General features: G+C 46.2%; 2 protein-coding genes across 2 annotated transcripts; both read right to left on the reverse strand.

The window, feature by feature from the left end:
• Positions 1-9823: 9823 nt before the first annotated feature.
• On the reverse strand, positions 9824-13060 carry LOC130112900 (nucleoredoxin-like protein 1). The gene is made up of 3 exons (XM_056280423.1): positions 12825-13060; positions 10330-10419; positions 9824-10196 (listed from the first exon to the last, which is right to left on the reverse strand). Exons 1-3 carry the CDS (start codon positions 13058-13060, stop codon positions 9824-9826), a joined length of 699 nt encoding a protein of 232 aa, XP_056136398.1.
• A 4710-nt stretch (positions 13061-17770) lies between these two features.
• LOC130113468 (nucleoredoxin-like protein 1) lies at positions 17771-20237 on the reverse strand. Its single transcript, XM_056281081.1, has 3 exons — positions 20002-20237; positions 19756-19845; positions 17771-18184 (listed from the first exon to the last, which is right to left on the reverse strand). The coding sequence occupies exons 1-3, from the start codon at positions 20235-20237 to the stop codon at positions 17815-17817; spliced, it is 696 nt and encodes a 231-aa protein (XP_056137056.1). The 3' UTR covers positions 17771-17814.
• Positions 20238-21797: the final 1560 nt, after the last annotated feature.

Here is a 21797-nt window from a genome sequence, read left to right on the forward strand (position 1 = left end):
GCATCCCTGTCTTATACTTCAACCGATGTTAAGTCTTTGAGCGGTTCCATGAGATAGCTTCACTTGGCTGTTATATCCGTACATAAAGTCTGCATTGCTTTTAGAAAAAAAAATTGCCGAAACCAAAAAAGCGAATAACTTCAAAAATAAAGGCATGTTCGACTGTATTTAAATCTTTGTACAAATCAATAAATAAAATGAAACCATCATCAGGGATAAGGTAACTATAATCAGTCAAAGCTAGTACTAATCTGACATTATTGCCGATATGTCTCCGCTGCATGAATCCAGATTTTTCTTCATCAATTATCTTGTGTAGCCCTTTCTTCAGTCTTTTTGCGAAGATTAATGCAAATACTTTGGCATCATTATTTAATAAACTAATTGGTCTCCAATTATCTAACTATAATTTATCTTTATTGGGTTTTGGAATAAGTGTAATTACTCCTTGTTTTAATGATGCTGGGAGTTCACCAATTTCAATTGATTCTTCAAACATAGCAAGCAGAAAAGGAGCTAGCGCTGTACTGAATTATTTATAAAACTCACCGATCAACTCGTCAGAGCCTGGTGGTTTATTTTCTTTAAGGCTTTCTTTTTTTAATACAATTAGTTATTTCAAATAAAACCCGGCCACTGAGGATGCACAAGCCAGTGCATTCTTAGTACCGGTCCCAAGCCCAGATAAATGGGGAGGGTTGCGTCAGGAAGGGCATCCGGCATAAAATCTTTTCCAAATCAAATATGCGGATCATAAATAAGAGTTCCATACCGGATCGGTCGGGGCCCGGGTTATCAACGACCACCACCAGTACTGTTAACCAGCAGGATGCCGGTGGAAACTATGCTACTGTTGGGCGAAGGAGAAGGAGAGGGGGTAGGCATGTCCAGAAGCAGCGAGAGAGGAGGAACGGTACGAGTGTGGAGGTGAGAGTCGGAACTTTGAATGTTGGCACTATGACTGGTAAAGGGAGAGAGCTGGCTGATATGATGGAAAGAAGAAAGGTAGGCATACTATGTGTGCAAGAGACCAGGTGGAAGGGGAGTAAGGCCAGGAGTATTGGAGGTGGGTTTAAACTCTTCTACCATGGTACGAATGGGAGGAGAAATGGGGTGGGGGTAATTCCGAAGGAAGAGTATGTCAAGAGTGTGCTGGAGGTGAAGAGAGTGTCAGACAGAGTGATGAGTATGAAGATGGACATCGAAGGTGTATTGCTGAATGTTATCAGCGCATATGCCCCGCAAGTTGGGTGTGAGATGTAAGAGAAAGAATTCTGGAGTGAGTTGGATGCAGGATGTGACGCACACGGAAATCCGTTTGTTGCCCCCCCCCTTTATTGGTTGTAGTCCGTTTGAGTGATTGTCTGTTTTGCGACGGGAAAGTGTACGCTGAAGTCCAGAGAAAGATGAATAAATATTTTCATTTAATTATCTCACTTATACATTTTATCATAGTTTTATGGACGAATACGAAAGAAGAACATGACGTACAAGTTATATTTGTCTACCGCAAAGGTGAGTTAATGTTACTGGTGTGGTGACCCACATCTATATATCGAGAGACATTCACCTAAGAGGACGGTGTACCTTTAAGGGAAGAGGCGAGGCGTCAGATAATGCACTTCCGCTTCCGGTTCACAGTCAGTTCAGTGTCGTTGTCGAACGTATGACATGCAAAGTTGGAGCTAGTAAACTACCTCGACTACGTCTACTCTCACGTCTCCTGTCTCGTTGTTTTCTAACTCCACATTGGTGACCCCGACGTGATCTAACTACTAATACGAGTATGTCTGACAACGACGACGCCGGTGCTAACAACATGGCTATTGCTAACGCTAGCATTTACACCGCTACTGTGAAGCTACCCGACTTTTGGCAGCATAATCCACGGCCGTGGTTTCAACATGTGGAAGCCCAGTTCCAGCTGAGAGGGATAACGCAGGATGCAACGCAGTACTTCCACGTAGTGGCGGCGTTAGACGCATCGACAACGGCGCGAGCAATGACGCTGTTGGAAGCTCCGCCAGCTGCTGGCAAGTACGATGCTATAAAGACATTCCTCCTGAAACTATTTGAACTGTCGGAGCTGGAGAAGGCAGACCGTTTACTGTCCCCGAATGGCAAACCGTCTGAGTTAATGGAAAAAATGCTGTCTGTGCTGGGATCGGCTGATCCGGCCTTTCTTTTCACACACATTTTTCTGAGGCAGCTCCCCGCACCTGTACGCACAGCACTGGCCAGTTCTCCTCTCGCCGCCTCCAAGGACTACCGTTCTCTGGCTGCTGAAGCAGACAGGGTTTTCCTGGCCAACCGGCAACAGTTTGTGCATGCCCTGCTACCCCACCAGACCGCCCCACCACCACCTGTGTACGACTATATGGACACCGCGGCTGCGGTGACAGCCCGCCACCAACCTGACGACGGGCTCTGTTATTACCATGCCAGGTTTGGGGCAAAAGCAAAACGGTGTCGCAAACCATGCTATTACAGGGTTCAGGGAAACGCCAAGGCCGGCGCTCGTTAACGGCTATGGGCGCCGGCCGTGACTGCAAGCTGTTGTTCATCAGAGACTCCTTGTCGGGCCGGCGGCTGCTGGTTGACTCTGGCGCTCAACGCAGCATACTACCAGCACAAGCTGTGGACACGATGACCGACAGTCACGGCCCCCAGATGGACGCCGCCAACGGCACGTCCATTCGGACGTACGGTATCAGACATGTAGACGTGTGTTTTGGCGGCCGACGTTTCGGCTGGGACTTTGTGATGGCTGCTGTATCCACCCCGCTCCTAGGTGCGGATTTCCTCTGTGCTTTCAACCTGCTGGTGGATGTTAAAAACTGTCGCGTGATTGATGCCGTCTCTTTTGCGTCATACCCCTGCACGCTTGGGGGCGCTGGAGCGCTGTGCCTCGCTAACACACTCTCCACCGGGGATCCATACCAACGCCTGCTCGCAAATTTCCCCGAGCTCACCACACCCACCTTCTCCTCGGCGGTGGCCAAGCACGGCGTGGAACATCATATCACCACAGTGGGCCCCCCAGTTTACGCCCGGGCCCGACGCCTCGACTCGGCCAAGCTCGCAATAGCCAGGGAGGAGTTTTCGACTATGGAGCGCCTCGGCATTGTCCGCCGTTCTGACAGCCCGTGGGCTTCCCCTCTTCACATGGTTACTAAGGCCGACGGGGGTTGGCGCCCGTGCGGGGACTACCGTCGCCTAAACAATGCCACGACCCCCGACCGGTACCCCATACCGCACATACAAGATTTCTCTACCCATCTGGCGGGCGCTGCCATCTATTCCAAAATCGACTTAGTGCGGGGGTATCACCAAGTGCCGGTCCACCCACTGGATGTCCCAAAAACGGCTGTCATCACACCCTTTGGGCTCTTTGAGTTTTTACGTATGCCTTTCGGCCTTAAAGGGGCGGCGCAGACGTTTCAGCGCCTTATGGATTCTGTGCTCCGCGACATGCCATTTTTGTTTGTGTACTTAGACGACATCCTCGTGGCCAGCGCGTCGGCGGAGGAACACATGACGCACCTCACACAGCTGTTCGACAGGCTCAGCGAACACGGCCTCATCATCAACCCAGCTAAGTGTCAGTTCGGGGAGTCGTCCATCACCTTCCTCGGGCACCACATCACTCCACAGGGGGCCGTTCCCCTCCCTGCCAGGGTTGAGGCTGTCACCATGTTCCCCCGCCCCCGCACTGTACAGTCGCTGCAGGAATTCCTGGGCATGGTGAACTTTTATAACCGTTTCCTGCCCCGTGCCGCCCACATCATGCGTCCCCTGTATGAGGCCCTGCGGGGTAAGAAGTCTAAGGACGAGCTGGACTGGTCTTCGGGGATGGACGAGGCTTTTGTGGCCGCCAAGACCGCGCTGGCCAACGCTGCGCTGCTAGCTCACCCGTCGCCTGCCGCCCCCATAGCCCTTACAACGGATGCCTCCGACTACGCCGTGGGGGCCGTGTGTGAGCAGTGGGTGGAGGGGGGCTGGCAGCCGTTGGCGTTCTTCAGTAAACAACTCCGTGAGAGCGAGCGCAAATACAGCACCTTTGATAGGGAACGACTGGGTCTCTTCCTCGCAACCAGACACTTTAGGTTCCTATTGGAGGGCCGACAGTTCACCGCTTTCGTGGACCACAAACCGCTGACGTTCTGTATGGCCAAAACCTCAGAACCGTGGTCTGGGCGTCAGCAGCGCCATCTCGCGGCGGTTTCCGAGTTTACCACGGACATACAACACGTGTCGGGCAAGGATAACTTCGTCGCCGACTGCCTTTCACGGGCAGTTGTTAACGCCGTTCACTTGGGACTCGACTACGCCGCTATGGCAGCGGACCAAGCCAAGGACGCGACCGTTCAAGACTACCGGTCGACCCCTACGGCGCTACGGCTGGAGGAAGTGACGTTCGACGCGGCCAACACCACCCTCCTCTGTGACATCTCCACCGGTCAACCGCGCCCCCTGGTGCCTACTTCCTGGCGGCGCCGAGTTTTCGACACCGTCCATGGCCTTTCCCACCCGGGAGTGAAGGCCTCGACCAAGCTGGTGAGCGTCAAGTTCGTTTGGCCTGGGCTCCGTAAGGATGTTAGAGCCTGGGCCGGCTCGTGTGTGGCGTGCCAACGCGCCAAGGTGCACCGCCATACCAAGGCCCCTTTGGCGCCGTTTGTGGTTCCAGAGAGGCGGTTTGACCACGTCAATGTTGACCTGGTGGGTCCCCTGCCCCCCTCCCGTGGTTATACGTTCCTCCTCACTATTGTGGACAGGGCCACCAGGTGGCCAGAGGCTATTCCCTTGTCCTCCACGACGGCAGCAGAGGTAGCGCGGGCGTTCATCGGCTGCTGGGTGGCCCGTTTCGGCACGCCTGGTGACATCACGAGCGACCGGGGCTCCCAGTTTACCTCGGAGCTCTGGACGGCGGTCGCTGAGCACCTGGGGATGAAGATCCACCGCACTACGGCGTACAACCCGCAGAGCAACGGACTTTGTGAGCGGTTCCATCGGGACATGAAAGCCGCTCTGCGGGCAAGCCTCACTGGCTACGACTGGATGGACCGGCTCCCGTGGGTCATGCTCGGCCTGCGTTCGGCCCCGAAGGAAGACCTCCAGACCTCCTCCGCTGAGCTGGTGTATGGCCAGCCCCTGCGGGTTCCGGGGGAGTTTCTTCCGGATGCTACGGCTCCCTGGTCGGCCGCCTCTCACCTCAGTGCGTCCCGGAGCGCTGCCGGTGCCTTCGCTCCCGTTCCGATGTCTCAACACTGCCTCCCCCGGTCCTACGTCCCCAAGGATCTGCCATCAGCGAGGTATGTCTTCATTAGGCACGACAGCCATCGGTCCCCGCTGCAGCCCCCATACGACGGGCCCTTCCGCGTCCTGGAGGCGGGGGATAAGAACTTTGTGGTGGACATGGGGGGCAGGCCGGAGCGGGTCGCTATAGACCGTCTCAAGCCCGCTCACTTGGACATTGGGGAGCCAATGCAATTGGCCCTACCCCCGCGGCGGGGGCGCCCTCCTAGGTCGGCCCCGGCACCTGCCTCTGTTCCTGCTTCGGCCCCGCCTATGGCCCGGGTTTCGGCCCCATCTGTTTCCCCTCCTGTGAAGCGCAGCCGTTATGGCCGCAGGGTCCGCCCTCCGACTCGTCACCTGTTTTCCCCGTGACTTTGCACTATGTCATTGACTGTTCTGTTGTAGAGTCTATTTTTATGTTCATGACTTGCACTTTTGCTGTTTTGCATTGTTTTGTTTACGTGAATTCTGGGGGGGCCTGTGTGGTGACCCACATCTATATATCGAGAGACATTCACCTAAGAGGACGGTGTACCTTTAAGGGAAGAGGCGAGGCGTCAGATAATGCACTTCCGCTTCCGGTTCACAGTCAGTTCAGTGTCGTTGTCGAACGTATGACATGCAAAGTTGGAGCTAGTAAACTACCTCGACTACGTCTACTCTCACGTCTCCTGTCTCGTTGTTTTCTAACTCCACACTGGTAAATTTTCTATTTATTTGCGTTCAACCTCCCGACTCACAGCTAGCCAGGCAGCATTTCTCATGGGGGCAGTTTGTAGTTTTCACGGGCAATGTTGTACGATACCGACTGGCCCAGCAGACCCAGCAACAACCAAACTCTCCTCCATCTTGGCTCTCTAAGAAAAATGCAGCCAATTACAGCCAAGTGGGGACAACCACACAAACTTCTTTGCTATTGGTTGAAGCTGCGGATTCGCAGGTCAACGTTCATCAAAGCTGAACTCCACGCGAAGCGAAGTGGCAAATTGCTTTCGCCATCGGAAGCGAATTTGCCACTTCGCTCGCATAGAATGGAAGTGAACGGGAGGCGAACATTCGCCAATGTTAGTTTCGCGCATGTGTGACTGTCAGGGGCGTCGTGGGGGGGGCACCTAGTGTAATGGTTATGAAGTTGCTGTGTTTGAAATGCAGTGTCTAGTTCTAATTAACATCCCATGGTGTTTTGGGAAGGTACACTGGAGGTTACGTTTTGCAGTGTTTCCTTATTTCGCCAGGTTTGGTCGTCGGCCTGTAATCTGCTGATCTGTTGTTGATTGCTAATGCCTTGTTCAGACCTGTGGGGGGGATGGGGTGTTGCCTGCAGTCGGCCATTAGAATATCGGACTTGGCTGCAGCAACATCGTGCCCGTGTGTTGTTTCTTTCTATCCCCCCTTACAGGTAAGAACGATAGTTGTGATGTGTTTCACGGTGGGTATATGTTTCCTATGCTACAAGGAACACGCAGGGAGTAAAATATCCGTGTCTGCAGTAACTTTAGCATCGGAACGTAGTTTGGCTAATCTGGAGATGTTGCCCTGCTGTAGCATGCTAGCTGTAGCTTGTTAGCTCGCTACCTTACATAGGCAGCAGTGCAGTAGAAACGTAATGGTCGCCATTTAGTGAGGAAGTATCTCATGACAAAGCGTGTTTGCTCTGCATTCATTTTACATGATATGGTTACAATAGTAATGCTAAAGTGTTGCAGTTTACGAAATATATCAGTTGAATGTGTGAATGCAAAAGTACTCTTATTCGTGTAACCGGTTATTTTTTCGCCCGGTGCGGGATTCGATACGGGATGTACTGCACTACAAGGCGACGTCACTAACCGCTTGACTAAAGGGTCAGACCCATTAGCTGGGGACTAACGTGTCTTATTAGTATAGTAGTTTACAGTCGTCACCCTCTCGCGGAAGCGCGCCCTCGCGCTTTGTCATTCCCGCGCTCCGAAGAGACTTCTGAGGATCTGCACGCTTCCGGATCCCACCGCTGCCACCAATGTAACCGGTTATTTTCTTGCCCGGTGCGGGATTCGATACGAGGTGTACTGCACCACAAGGCGACATCACTAACCGCTTGACTAAAGGGTCAGGGTTAAATGCATAACAGTAGTATCTAGTATTGGAATAATGCACACATATTAAGCTGTTTATTTTAAAGGTGCAATAGGTAATTTTCTAAGTCCGTTCAAGGTGATGATTCAAAGTCAGTTTAAAGCTATTGTAAAGATATTCCTTTTCTAATACTGTTTTAAGATGCTGTAAAGATATTCTGGTTAAATGTCTAATGCAGATATTTTTCTGATTTATATCCAATGTGTTTTCTGTGTTGTTTAAGGTAACATGAAGACAATATTGGTATTTTTCATTGTGACAGTTGGCAATGCTATATTTTTATAATTGTGTACTTTCTTATAGGGACAATGCAATGTTTATTGAGAAGCTTTGTGAAAATGTAAATATGAATGTTTTGGAAAATGCATTACAATATCGGACTTGGCTGCAGCAACATCGTGTCCGTGTGTTGTTTCTTTCTATCCCCCTTACAGGGGCGTAACACTAGCAGGGCTCAGAAGGGGGGGGCTCGGGAAGCCTGGAATTAAAAGTTTGTTTTGGTTTGCAAATTTATATTTCTAACTAATTAGTGTCACAACTTCGGTTAAAAATGGCTCAAGACATCGGTTGAGGTACTTAAAGAAAATAGTGGAGGCTTTCTGAGGCCACTCTCCCCCCTCTCTGAGGCCCCTCTCACCCCTTACAGAAGGTGCAAAGTGGTTTAGTCCGCCCCTCACGAGCATCTCTCAATGCAGCTCATCTAGTCCTTATTATGTTCAGTCAATGACCACACCGGGAGCCACGTTTATAACTTATACTTAACCAACATCAACTCGCGACACTTTACACCTTGCTGTAACTCACACTGCCCCCTGCTTTTCTTAAAGGCACAGTAACTGCTGGCGCTTAACCATACAAGTCAGACTCGGGCATAACACTACCTAACCAGATATAGCAGTCCTGTCGTGGGTGACTGCTGATACAAGCAAAGATCAGATCAACGATGTCCCAGGAGAGGCTGAACAGCCTGGCTCTACTCTCAGTTGAAAGCCGATTAACAAAACAATTGGACTTTAAAGATCTAATCAATGACTTTGCAAACAAGTCCCGTCAGTGGACATTTACTGTGGAATAAACATCATGGGTGTACCCTAACATGCGTCAAAGTTTGAAGTGATACTATACATTTTTTCAATCACTGCAAGATAATTAAGTTAGGTTAAGTTATGTTAAAACAGATTAATGTGCTGTGATTGTAAATAATATACAGTATGCTAGAATTTTAAAAAGTGGTGCATGAGAGACAAAAGAGGAAAGGGGCCCAGAGACTGCTTATGTATAGGGCCCAGAATTTTGTGCTACACCCCTGGTGACCATAGCCTTATTAAGAAAGACCCAAAAGCGTATGTTTTTTAGCACTGGTTTATTTGTGCTGTTGTTTGGCTTCATAGAGCTAATTTCCGGTTTCCTTCTTGCATTGCGCTTTATTTTTGGTTCATGGGCCCAGAGCATCGCGCATTACTTTTTTTTATGTAAACAGTTTTTTTATTATGAAAAAACATGCATAACACCCATCTTTCTTTTTTTACATATTTACACAGATTTATACTTAATCATCATAACAAGAAGGAAACTCAAGATACAAGACATTCAACTAAAGTTTAAAACACAGATAGACAAGACAGAAAAATAGTGAGGTAACCTGTAGGCTCTGGCATGGCTTAAGCCTACAACCCCCCCCCCCCACCAAATCAAAGAAATCCAATTCAAAACCCACAGATCGACAAGACAGTACAATAGTGAAGTAACCTACAGGCTTTTACATGGCTTTCATCCCACAGGCCCCCCACCAAATCGAAGTAATAAAATATTTACACACATATAGACAAGACAGACATATTGAGGTAACCTGTAAGATTTGCCATGACTTCCAGCCTACAGACTTCCCATCAAATCAAGGAAATCAAACAAAAAATACACATATACCATCCCCAATATGTCTTACCCCACACACTACACCATTTAACCAAAATCTAACATCAGCCTTCCTTCTTCCCCAATCACAATAAAAGTGCTCCCCTCCACAAATCCACTAATTACCTCTTCTTCCCTGACATAACTATACAACATATTAACATCTTTCTATTATACTCTTAAAAACATTCCACACCTCAGTTCTCTTCTTTTCGCTTTACTGACTGTTTTGTGTGTATTGTTGCTTTTACTACACGTAAATGTATTAAAACTAGGCTACATAAATTCTGGTTGATTAAAGTCCGGATTTGATGTTAATATTTTTCTTTGACCTTTACCTGTGAGAAGAACTTCACTGGCTCAATATGTAGAGGGGTGTTTACTCAGGAGCATTACATGATTGAACGTTTGGGACATTCAATCTTCATCAGAATGCTGCATGTCTATGGATGACCGTGTCAACCCAAACACGGTTCTCCTGCCCACTGTTGTCTCCCCATCACCACGGCGTTCCTCCTCCACTGTCATCATCAGCACCTGCTCCTTCATTCCTTTCCACCTGCTCCTCCTCCTCCTCTCCACCCATATTCCACCTCTTATGCGTTCTCATCTTCTTTCTCTTTTTGCCATCCTCTAGCTTGTACTTGAGCCGTCTCAAAGGGTCGCTGAGGCTGCGCATGGTGTTCTCGTCAAAGTCCTCATTGATCATGAAGTTCCTGTCTATGAGCTCCGCTGCTTCCTGCCAGTTGCAGTAGCAGTCCGGTCCGAGGCGGCAAATCTCGTCCACTGCGTTTGGGTTGAGGACTGAACAGTCGGGACGCAGGACCACCACTGTTGGCAGCTCCTCCACATTGAACGCTGCCCGTAGCTCCCTGGGAGAATAGTCACGGGGAGACAGGTACACACGTGAGCGTGTATAACGGAGCTAATGTTGTCAGACAGTATTTGCATTATGTTCAACCACTACCCAGTCATGCGCCCAGCTCACTAGTTACTCCCACCCACTTCCTATAGGGGTCCTCGTAGGCCAGGAACAGGCATTTCTTAGGCAGCTCCTTCAGGAAGCTCTCCTGCTGCTCCTCTGACTGATCTAAACTGAAAAAGGAAGAAGAGAAGATGAAGGGGGTTTTATGCCTGAAACCATGTGTGCTTGTTTCTGTGTGTGTGTGTGTGTGTGTGTGTGTGTGTGTGTGTGTGTGTGTGTGTGTGTGTGTGTGTGTGTGTGTGTGTGTGTGTGTGTGTGTGTGTGTGTGTGTGTGTGTGTTACAATTTGTGAATATATTTGCATGTTTGTGGGATAGCCCAGACAAAGACATGCATGCTAGGGTTAACACTTCTGTCTGTGCCCCTGGCCAAGGCAATGGAAAGAAGAACTGCAGTTGGTCCCTGAGCGCTGCAGCTGCCCACTGCTCCTGTATAATAGGATGGATTAAATGCAGAGAACAAATTTCATTTTAACCTGTACAATGGCAAAATAAAGTGTGTGTGTGTGGGGGGGGGGGTGAAAGGGGGTGGTTGGCAGCAGACGCAGCACAAGATGTTGCAGCTGCACTTAACGTCTGTTTATTTACAGAGGCCACCACCATTAGGAATCAAAGAAATTATAATAGAACTGGCTTAGCAAGTGAGGAATAACTCAACTCAATATAAATGCTAACTCAAAAACAAGGCACATCTAAAGAGAAACAGGGCCTGACTCTCTTCTCTGTCCCAAAATAGACATGTTACTATTGAGACAGTCAACTACTGAGCTGCATCATAGAAGGTGCACCCACACCACATGATAGGAGTGTATCTTTTACTCATATAAGCACAGGTAAACAATTACCTGAGGTAAATACAGGTAAGCAATATCTGGTTTTCCTTCACAGCTTATCAGTTGATCAGTACGGATTAGAGTTTGTAATAATATAAAAGTATCTCGAAACTTGCATTAAAATCAAATTAGCCTTGCCACCTTATTGTCTAACGGGAACTTCAGCATGACCTTCTACCCAAAGTCTGCAAATCTGGTGAATGGATGCATGCATGAGTTAAAGAAAGGGTAATAAATGATCATTTAGATAAGTTTGTGTTTGTCTGTCAGTAATGAAAGTTGACTAGAAACCGTGTGATGTAAAATTTAATAAAACAATAATAATAAACACAAAGAAATGCAGAATGGTTGTAACATGGTTGGATTACTCAAGTTAAAAAATAAGAAAGTCATAGCTAGCAACAATATGCAAAACACTTAAATAACTGCAGACTGTACTGATGAGAATATGTCCCTGACAAAGACTGACCATGCAACTGACTTTGTCACAGTGTATGTGATTATATGTATGACTAAGAGCGTGAAATAGTCTTTCAACAAGATTTGTAAAATGACTAGTAGCGCTTTCCACTATGAATCATCTAATGCTATTATTGATGTGTCATTGCTTCCTCAGACAATTTTTTTCCAGTATCCACTCATTAACCCTACTTGTACTTGATTTCCTATGCTGTTATGGCAATGACATATCTGTTATACTGATATGAGGCAATCTAAATCTACTTTGTATTTTGTTTATCCTATTTACCACTTTTTGATCCAAGTCACTTACTCTAAATACACTTGACATGACATGTAGTCCTGGTTGTGATAGGATTACTATTTAGCGCTCCAGTTGGCAACACTCGAATGCTGACTCTCCTGTCAGCAGAGGTGTGGACTCGGGTCAGGATGAGATAAGAGATAAGATGTACTTTATTAATTCCCGTGGGGAAATGCCTCTCTGCATTTAACCCGCCCCAACACACACTGTAGATAGGAGCAGTGGGCAGACGTCATGCAGTGCCCGTGGACCAACTCCAGTTCTTCTTGCCATGCCTTGGCCAGGAGCACAGACAGGTGTATTAACCCTAACATGCATGTCTTTTTCATCGCTGTGAGTTTGACTCAAGTCTTGACTCGAGTCATAAATTTGATGACTTCAGACTTGACTTGGAAAAAATAAGAAATACTTAAACTTGAATCGGACTTGAGTAGAGCTATGACTCCTAACTTACTTTGGATTTGTAACTAAATGACTAAGTGACTTGTTCTAAAGTCAGTTCCACCCAACAGAAAGAAAACTGGCACAATCATAAATCATAATTGCGCAGTCCTATGGGATTTCAGTGTTTATTTGAAAAAAGCTCTTGAATATTTTGTCTTACAAGGGAAAAAACATGTTGGTTTAGGAAATTCAAATGAATTTAAATTTGATTAAAGTTGGTTTGGGATTTGGAAAATCAACCTAAAGGACTTTTGACTTGACTGGTCCTGATCAGTGTAACTTGTGACTTGACTTGAGACTCAACCATCACTGTGGACATGACTTGGACTTCAGAGTCAAGACTTGAGACTTAGCTGTTACTTGCAAACCAATGACTTGGTCCCACCCCTGCTTACAAGTCGCCATAGATAAAAGCATCTGCCAAATGAGAAAATGTAAATGTATTGTGAGATGTTTCCGTGTATGCATTTCCTTTACCTAATGTAGAGGAGAACTAATTGGGCAGAGCGGTCTACATAGAATTCATCTGTCAGGCGTTTGAAGAAGTCATGAAGAGTAGGGGCAAACTTCTGGCAGCTCTCACATGCAGCAGATGCAAAGAGAAGCATTAGGATACGGTTCTGCAGGCGCAAAACAATCTCTCTTTCAGTGTCCAGCTCATCCTGGTCCTTGTTGTTCTTCACCAGAACCCGACCAAGGAACAGATCCACCATGACTAAGGAGGCTGAGTACTTGCTGCTGTAGAAAAAGGACAGGAGATGATGTGGACATCGAGATATACATCAAGAGGTAAGCACTTGATAGCAATACAGTAATGAAAATTAGGATAACCAGTCAATCCACCCTCTTCAATCTCATCCCTGACGTTGACTTCTCCAGTCCACCTCTGTCTACATAAACCTGCTTGAAATCCTTCATTCCCAGCATGCTTTTCTCCAGTTGAAGATGATCTCATATCCAACCTTGTCCACACAATGCATTCCCCACCCCCACCCCCTACACAAATTGTCCTCAGACCAGGACAACAAAGCCAACAGCAAAACTCTCCCCCTCTGCCAGAAAGGTGAGGAAGGCAAGGCAGTGATGCTATCAGCCCCAGGGGGCTTAAATAGTTTTTGCCAGGCCCCATGTAGAGGTTTTCTAGCTCTTTTTCAACCTTCCACCATTGGAAAACTTTTTTCCTTCTTTAGTTCACCTCTACTGCTTGGTTGAGATGTTCAGTAAAAGGTTAAACATGCAGTCATTGAGGGAAACTTCCTATAATGACTACAGGGCCAGTGCCCCGGGTACCTCAAATCTATGCTGAAACCACTTCCAGTTTGCCTACATTGAATAATCCTCATCTTGAACAACAGTCCTCATATTCCTGTTCCACAGGACTCACTCCCATTTCAATGCCATCAAACATCCCTCTCTGCTCAGGGAATATCTTGACACGGTGCAAGTGGACTACGCCTTGCCTACTTGGATTACCTCACTTGCAAGGCTGACATTTGTGTACTGCCAGGGCAGGGTGTCTAATAGCACTGTAAGGAAACCCTGCTGCCATCTTACCTTTTCACAAGAGGAGAAAAGATCCCAGTTACCCTCACAGCTAAGAAAAACTTGATTGTAAAAAGCACACACAATTGTTTCACCTCCGAGTTGTTTACTATTTCCATGTACCTTGCAAGTGGGTGATTTTGTGCCGATACACCTATCTATTTCTAACCCCACATTTTCACCCTATGCACCCCCATCTTTACAGTCAACCCTGAGTCTCCCCATCTCCAGAAGCTCTTGGATGGATCTTCAATTATGAAGTGAATCAATGCGAGTAAAGGAGATAGGAGTATAGAAATGTGATGGAAAGTTTTGTTGTGCCGTGAGAACCATCTGCAGCTCAAAATCAGCAAAACAAATGAGCTGGTAGTGGACTTAAGCCAATTGAGAGCAGCTAGTAGGCTGCTGTTTGCTGTTGTGTGCTTCGGGAAGTGACATCGATGCCAGGAATGACAAGTTGATGTAGAGACTAATTGAAAAGGCTGGGTCTGTTATAGGGTTGAGCCCTGACAGTCTTAAGGAGGTGGCAGATGGGAGGATGGGGTCTGAACTGAACACCTTGAGCAATTCCTCTTATCCTCCTTATCCTCTCCATGTAGAGTTGATACAGCAACAGAGTACCTTCAGTTCATGGCTCATGCCCTGCAAAAACTACCACAGCATCCTTCAATCACTTTTTTTTTTGTGCCATACAATTGTACAATCATTTCCTTCAGAGTTGTCCCAGCTTCAGTCAACTATCTGGGAGCGTGATAACAACGTGCTAAAGACTGTTTTGTTGCCATGCTTTATCCGCTCTTGATTTACTAGTACAACACACCCACATCCATGCAAATAACTAGCATACAATTCTGAAAGTATCATTGTATGAGCCGGTGCATGCCTGTTGTATTCCTGTTGGCTACTTCTTTGGAAAATTAGAAACTGCTCCATATTTCTTATAGTTCTGTACATAGCTTTGCATTGTTCACCTTACCAAGTGTTAATATTCATCCATTTCTACTTAAATCTGTCTGTGTGAATATCTGTGATTAATATTTTCATATTATTAGTTTATGTACACGTTATATTAAACATCTTTGTATAGCTACTCTACTATAGTCTGAAGGTCAGAGTGGTTGGTCAAACACCTTAGCATTGTTTTCAGCTGTATGTGGTAAGTCTGAATGTGGTTTGTGGTTTAATCCACGTGTAGCCAAGTGATACCCTCAGCTGTGTCGGTAACCTAACACCTCAAATAAATTTGATCTCACCACGAGGCTGCAAACCTAACAAGTCGACAATTTTCCAAGAGGTGTTTTTTTTTTTACCTTTTCACTTTCTGTTCCTGGGCCCTTGTTGCATCTCTCCCCCAGCTTGTGAGGTTTTATCACCTGTACTCGCTAAATGTCGCTCCTTGTCTCTCAGACTCTTTTTTCCACTCTGTCGTTCCTCTGTCTGCTCTTTTCCCCCTCCTTCATATAGGGTTGGGGGGGGGGCAAAGGGATTAGGGAAAGAGGGCAGGGGAGGAAGGACATACAGAGGCTAATTGGAGTGAGTCATATGTCTGTGTGTGTGTGTGTGTGTGTGTGTGTGTGAGAGAGAGAGAGAGAGAGAGAGAGAGAGAGAGAGAGAGAGAGAGAGAGAGAGAGACAGACAGATGGAGGGAGAGAGACAGACAGACAGACAGATGGGTACAGTGAGACAATGAGAGCGTATACCTGTGAGTTGACTAGAGACTGAGTGTGAGAGAGTTATAACGCACAACCACTGTCAGAAAATAAAAAGTATATATTTTTTAAATGTGTGTGAGAGAGAGAGAAAGAGAGAGAGAGAGAGACCAGGACCAGTGTGTCCTTTCAGACACATAATTCACTTCGAATAAAAGCTAGGTTGTAGGTCACAGTGAGAGAAAGGGCACAACTCAAATGTCAAAAGCTTTTAGACGAGTGACAGGCAACTAACTGGATGACCATGGCCCACACGCTGCAGGGTTTTATACGTCTGGTGGTGCCCGAATTTAATTTAACTGTCATTTTGCCATTTTCCACTTGTGATTTTATGGTCTATTTATGCCTATCAAAGATGTGTCATTCAATATACGCAACATGAAAAATGTTATGACTCTTAACACACAACCAATTTTGGAAAAACTACTTTTGCTAAAATATGACTGGCAGGGGTTTGGTTTAGACATCACTTTCAGAGGCAGGTAGAATTAGGTGTGGCTCATCTGGATGAGTTGCCGCTGTAATCGGTTAAACGCTCCACATTTAAGGTAAAGCTGCGTAGAGTTACGCAGAGCCGACGCTGTTGCCTATGCAAGTGGCCTACGCAGTTGTCGGCGTTCATACTTGCGCGCTGGTGTGTCCGCTTCGCTCTGCAGTTACACTGCCAAGTTGGCGGTGGCGTTGCTAAGCCACTGTGTTGAGTTTCTCATAGACAGCAGAAGTTTCTTCGTGCGCTTCAAACAATGGCGACTGAAACTGACAGGATCATGCTGGATGGAGTTGGCGCTAATAAACGTTGAACAACAGTTACTTTTGCTGAAACTCATGCAAAGCAGAAAAGACAAGAGGACGTCGGAGGAGTTGGGAATGTACAGCCATTGAACCATGGCTACTGTTTGGTGTAGAAGGAGCAGAAGAAGAAGAAGAAGAAGAAGAAGCAGCCGGAAATGGGTAGGAGGAAGTGCGACGCTACCAAGCGGGCCAATCACAATTGTTGCGGTCTGTGCAGCCGCGACATTTTTTTTTTAAATGTCCCCCCTTTTTCTCCCCAGTTATATCTGACCAATTACCCCGCTCTTTTTGAGCCGTCCCGGTCGCTGCTCCACCCCCTCTGCCAATCCGGGGGGGGGGGTGCCCCGACCGACCAAAGGAGGCGCTAGTGCAGCGACCAGGACTAATACCCACATCCGACTTCCCAGCCGCAGACACGGCCAGTTGTGTCTGTAGAGACGCCCGACCAAGCCGGAGGCCGCGACATTGTAGTTACATTTTCGGAGAGGTGCACGTCAGGCCCTGGCGTCGATTCTACGCAGAAGCATAAATCAGGCTTAAATCGGCAGATTCGCTCTGTCAAAAGGAAATTTTTTGACTGAACGATCGCTCTATACAGTAAAGACTGCACGCTTTATTGCGCTAAGTGTGTCTTTCTGGCCACAGTGCCTGAATCTGGTCACAGTGACATTCTGCTTTATGATTGGCTCATATATATAATGGAACCAGGCCCCGCGTGTCCTTCAGACTCAATTCACCTCGACGCTAAAAGCTGGGTTGTAGGTCGCAGGGAGAGAAAAGGGCATGATCCAAATGCCAAAGCTTTTAGACAAGTGATACGGGCACATGGGTGACCATGGCCCACTGTTAAAATTTTAGGTATATGTTTATTGATAGATGCCAGTGCCAGACTAAAACTTAACTGTCATTTAGTGATTTTTGTATGGTCTATTAATGCCTGTCGAATATGCATTATGCAACGTGCACAGGATGAAAAATGATAGAACTGACGTTTAATCGTGACTGATAGCAAACACTCAAATTCTGCTGCATTTCAAAAGGATGGAAAGTGATTTTATTCCTTAGTTGGCAATATGACAGTAAAATACTTTGAATAATTCTATCAAAATAAATGAATCTTAGGAATGATCTTTCATCCAAAACAGAAGCTGCATTTTGGAATCACACTCTCCTACAAATTACCACTGTGAGCCGACCTCAAAGTTTTATTACATTTCAAGCACACTTGGTGTATATGCCATCACAGGCATTTTATATATGTTCCCTCAAAACTCCTCTGTAAATAACACAAGTACTTGTCTCATGTTTCAGCAGTTATAAATCAGTATTTGAAGAGGTCTGACTCTAAGTACTGAGACAATTTAAGCATGACTGAATTTTACATTTATATATGAAAATGCCCCCCACCCTCTTTTTTTCCCTCTTTATCTTTTCCGCCGCAGCCCTACATCTTTGCTCTTCGCGTCCGACTCTCCGTCTTGCTCTTTCTCCTCTTCAAAAGCACCCTTCTCTTTATTCCACAATTTCCACCATCTTTTTTTCCGCTTGTCATCCACAGTCTTGTACTTGAGTCTTCGCACGGGGTCCGTCGCACTGCGTAGATTCAGGTTATCAAACTCCTCATTCAGCATGAAGCTCCTCTCAACAAGCCCTGCTGATTCCTGCCAATTGTGGAAGCAGTCTGAACCCCAGCGACAGATATCCTTCACCGCATTTGGAGAGAGGACAGAACAGTCGGGGCGAAGGACAACCACCGTTGGCAGATCCTTCACCTTAAATTTGGCCTGCAATTCTCTGAAAAAGAGCAAAGCAAGAGAATCACACACACATGAACCCAATTGTGCACGCGTGAGTAAGCACACACACACACACAGATACATGTGCACACACGTGCATACACACACACATGCACACACACACGCATAATCAAATGAGCAGGCTAGACAAACATCAATGCAAATATTAAGTAGATAAGCAAATAAATCTGAATTCATTTTCCATATTACAAGATACAAGATATGTGATATGTGATATGTGTACAACAGTTACAAGACATGTGATACCATCCATTGACCAGGCAGGTTATTTTTGTCTTGACCGATACAGCTTGTTTTAAATTGCTTTAGACAGAATCATAAACATGTCCTGCACACATGCTCTCATAGGTTATGTTATGTATAGTTGAGACCGGGGCAAGTTATCCAAATTTATACCCTCTCTGAAATGTATCAGTCAGAATATGGCACTTGTTCCTGTCAGATTAAAGAATAGTCTCATGCACAAACTTTTTTTTTCTAATTTTTAATTTTCATTTAGAAATGAAGTTCATTGAACTCCATATTTAGAACATGTGCACATGTGACAACTTGCCCCATCTGTGGGTAAATTGTAACGTTCTCCAAGTTGAGCTGTAACATTGAATTTCTCATCAGATAACAAGGCCGACTCGGTCTCAACGCTGAGTCGTGTGTCCGGTTGTTTTATCGCACACGCTGCACTCGGGCCTCCTTTCGGTGGGCTATTTGAAAATGGCTCCATGCCGACAAGGGAGATTGAGAGATTTTATCTCCGGTAAACCCGTCACACTTTACAGACTTATTATTTTTAAGAGAGACCCCTTTGCTTTCCATTCCTGATAAAAAGCCTTTTGGTAGGTTTGGCCTGTTTTTGTTTTGTTTTTTCTTTGTTTACATTCTCAGGGCCTCCATCATCGGTGTGTCTGTGTGAATGACCCATTTGCACGATCGTCTTTTTTTAACAGCTCCTAGTTATGGAGAGAATTCTTCATCCAAGAATACAGTGATCTCAATCCCATGTAAACAGGAAGTTGATGTTAGAAGTGGTAATCACACAAATTACCTTAAGATCTGGCTATTGACCTTCTGACTTTTGAGTGAGGAGCAATGCGACTGCTTAATCATGAGACGAAAAAAATGCACTGCCTTCAGCTACATATTTACAAACACACACACACACACACGTTTGTTCTTTTGTTCTTGTGAGAAGATTAATTATCAAGCCCCTAACCCTAGCATCAATCAGAGCTACGTGTCTTTACTTTAACCCTAACTCTAAAATAGACCCTTAGAGAAGTGAGGACAGTGTAAAATGACCTCATTTTGCAAAAGTATCCTCACTTTTATGGTTAAAAATTCAAAGTGGGCCTCAAAAATATAGCTGAACAAGAGCACACACACACACACACACACACACACACACACACACACACACACACACACACACACACACACACACACACACACACACACACACACTGCACTCTGTATGTGACATCTGTTTATCTCGCTCTCTCTCCCTCTCTTCCCCCTCCATCCCACCTCCCTTTTCCAGGGATTTCTACCCACTTCCTGTATGAGTCCTCGTAGGCCAAGAACAAACTCTTTTTGTGCAGCTCTTTCAAGAAGCTCCCCTGCTTTTCCTCTGATTCGTCCAAACTGAGGGAAAAAAAGATGAAGGAAACAAACTTTGAGTGATAACACAGTATTTAGAGTATCTGTGTGTGTGTGTGTGTGTGTGTGTGCGCGCGCGTGTGCGTGCGCTCGTGCACACATGTACAACTGAGAGAACAGAATAGAGGAACAGAAACAGACCTGATGTAGATGAGGGCAACCAAAGCTGGGTTTTCTATGTAGAATGGGTCCTTCAGGCGCTTGAAGAAATCATTCAAAGTCGGGACAAACTCCTGGCACCTCTCACACTCAGCAGAGGCAAAGAATAGCATGAGGATGCGATTCTCCAGGATCGCGATGATCTCACGTTCAGTGTTAAGTTCATCCTGGTCCCAGTTGTTTTTGACTAGAGCCCGGTCTAGGAACAGGTCCACCATGATTAAAGAATCACAGATCGGGAGGTGGCAGAGCTTTCTGCGGAAATTCAAACAGTATGATATGAATTAATTACAACACATTTGTTATTCATGCACAATATGCCCTGTTCTAGGTTTAACATGGTTTGTGCTGTCTGCAAGGGTGGGGGTGGGTAATGCTGTTTTGACCAACATGTTCCTAGTTGTATGGCGTTGATATGGTTTTAACAATAGGCTTATTTTTTTCTTTTTTTTTTTACTGATCCTCTTTGACCAGTATTTCCTACAAGTAAATGCGAGAGCAGCCAAGTCTGAGGCTAGATGAAGGCCTCCAGCTCCACTGACAAATAATATCCACAACGGTAAAGATTATTTTGACAGTAGCCGGGATCGTTATGTACGCCGAACAAATAACAGACACGGAGTCATTTATCATTTCCAAGATGGCCGCCGCGCGCGCCGCATTGTTAAACAGCACGCTAGCATAACAGCTTCGTCTCGGTTCCCCACACAGAGCGAGGAGACAGGTGTTTATACACAGCGGACGGTTCTATTTTCAAAGGGCCATAATAACATACAGTGCAGCAGCATACCTGTTATTTGAATAAGAAACAACGCAGGGAATGAACATGGGATTTGCTTTTGCTTTAGTCGTAGCAATATAGCGTTGACAGTTACTGTGAAATCTTTCAGTTCACTCCTTTTGAGGCTGGTTTAAACTGATCGTCCGTGGTGACACAGACGCGTTGCCTTGTTTTGCTTGTGGTTATCGAGCTTGCCAGTCGTTGCTTGACGTGACAGTTTAATAACAAAGTGACTGACCTCACCTTTAACGTGCGGCTCCGGCGACGCGGACTTCAACGTGCTGCGTCTCTCCCCTCATTGCATTGGCCTGGTTTCCCGGCTTTCTTCCTCACGACGTCATCTTCAGTCTCGCCTCTTGTCAAGTTCTGTGACGGCGCTTCTTTACATCCCAAAACTCTCCCTCTTGTTGTCATATGGCTGCGGTTGGCGTTGAAACATATATGTTGAGGCGGAGAGAGAGCTTGTCTACTTATGTAAGTACCAACCGTAACAATCCCATTAGCTAATTGAAGGGAGGCAGAGAAGGAAAGGTAAGGCCGAGAAAATGGGGACAAATTGGATTGTGATACTGGGTGAGCGATATAGATCTGGTTAGGAGAAAGAGAAAGTAAAACAGAGGGAAAGAGTAGAGACAGAGGGGGGGGATCTCGTGTGAGGATATTGAATTAGGCTGGGCTATGGAAACCAACTTTAACTACTTTGATGTTAGAGCTTATAAACCACCCAAAATCACAATAACGACCATTTCTCCTCCAAGGTAATATTTGTTGGTACATAATCTAAAATAGACGAGACACAAAAATAAAAATTGAGTGTGTAATGGTTCTAGTAAATCGTACTTATCCTTGCTACAGGTTAGAGGTGGGCTAAATATAGGAGGAGGAGGGAAGGTCTAATAGGATTAGTCTGAGCCACACAGAGACATGTGACAACACGTGAATGCATGCATATATAGATGCAAGAACTGCCCTGGCATAGAAATGTACATTTGATATG

This window comes from Lampris incognitus, chromosome 5, assembly GCF_029633865.1.
Source record: "Lampris incognitus isolate fLamInc1 chromosome 5, fLamInc1.hap2, whole genome shotgun sequence".
NCBI lineage: Eukaryota > Metazoa > Chordata > Actinopteri > Lampriformes > Lampridae > Lampris > Lampris incognitus.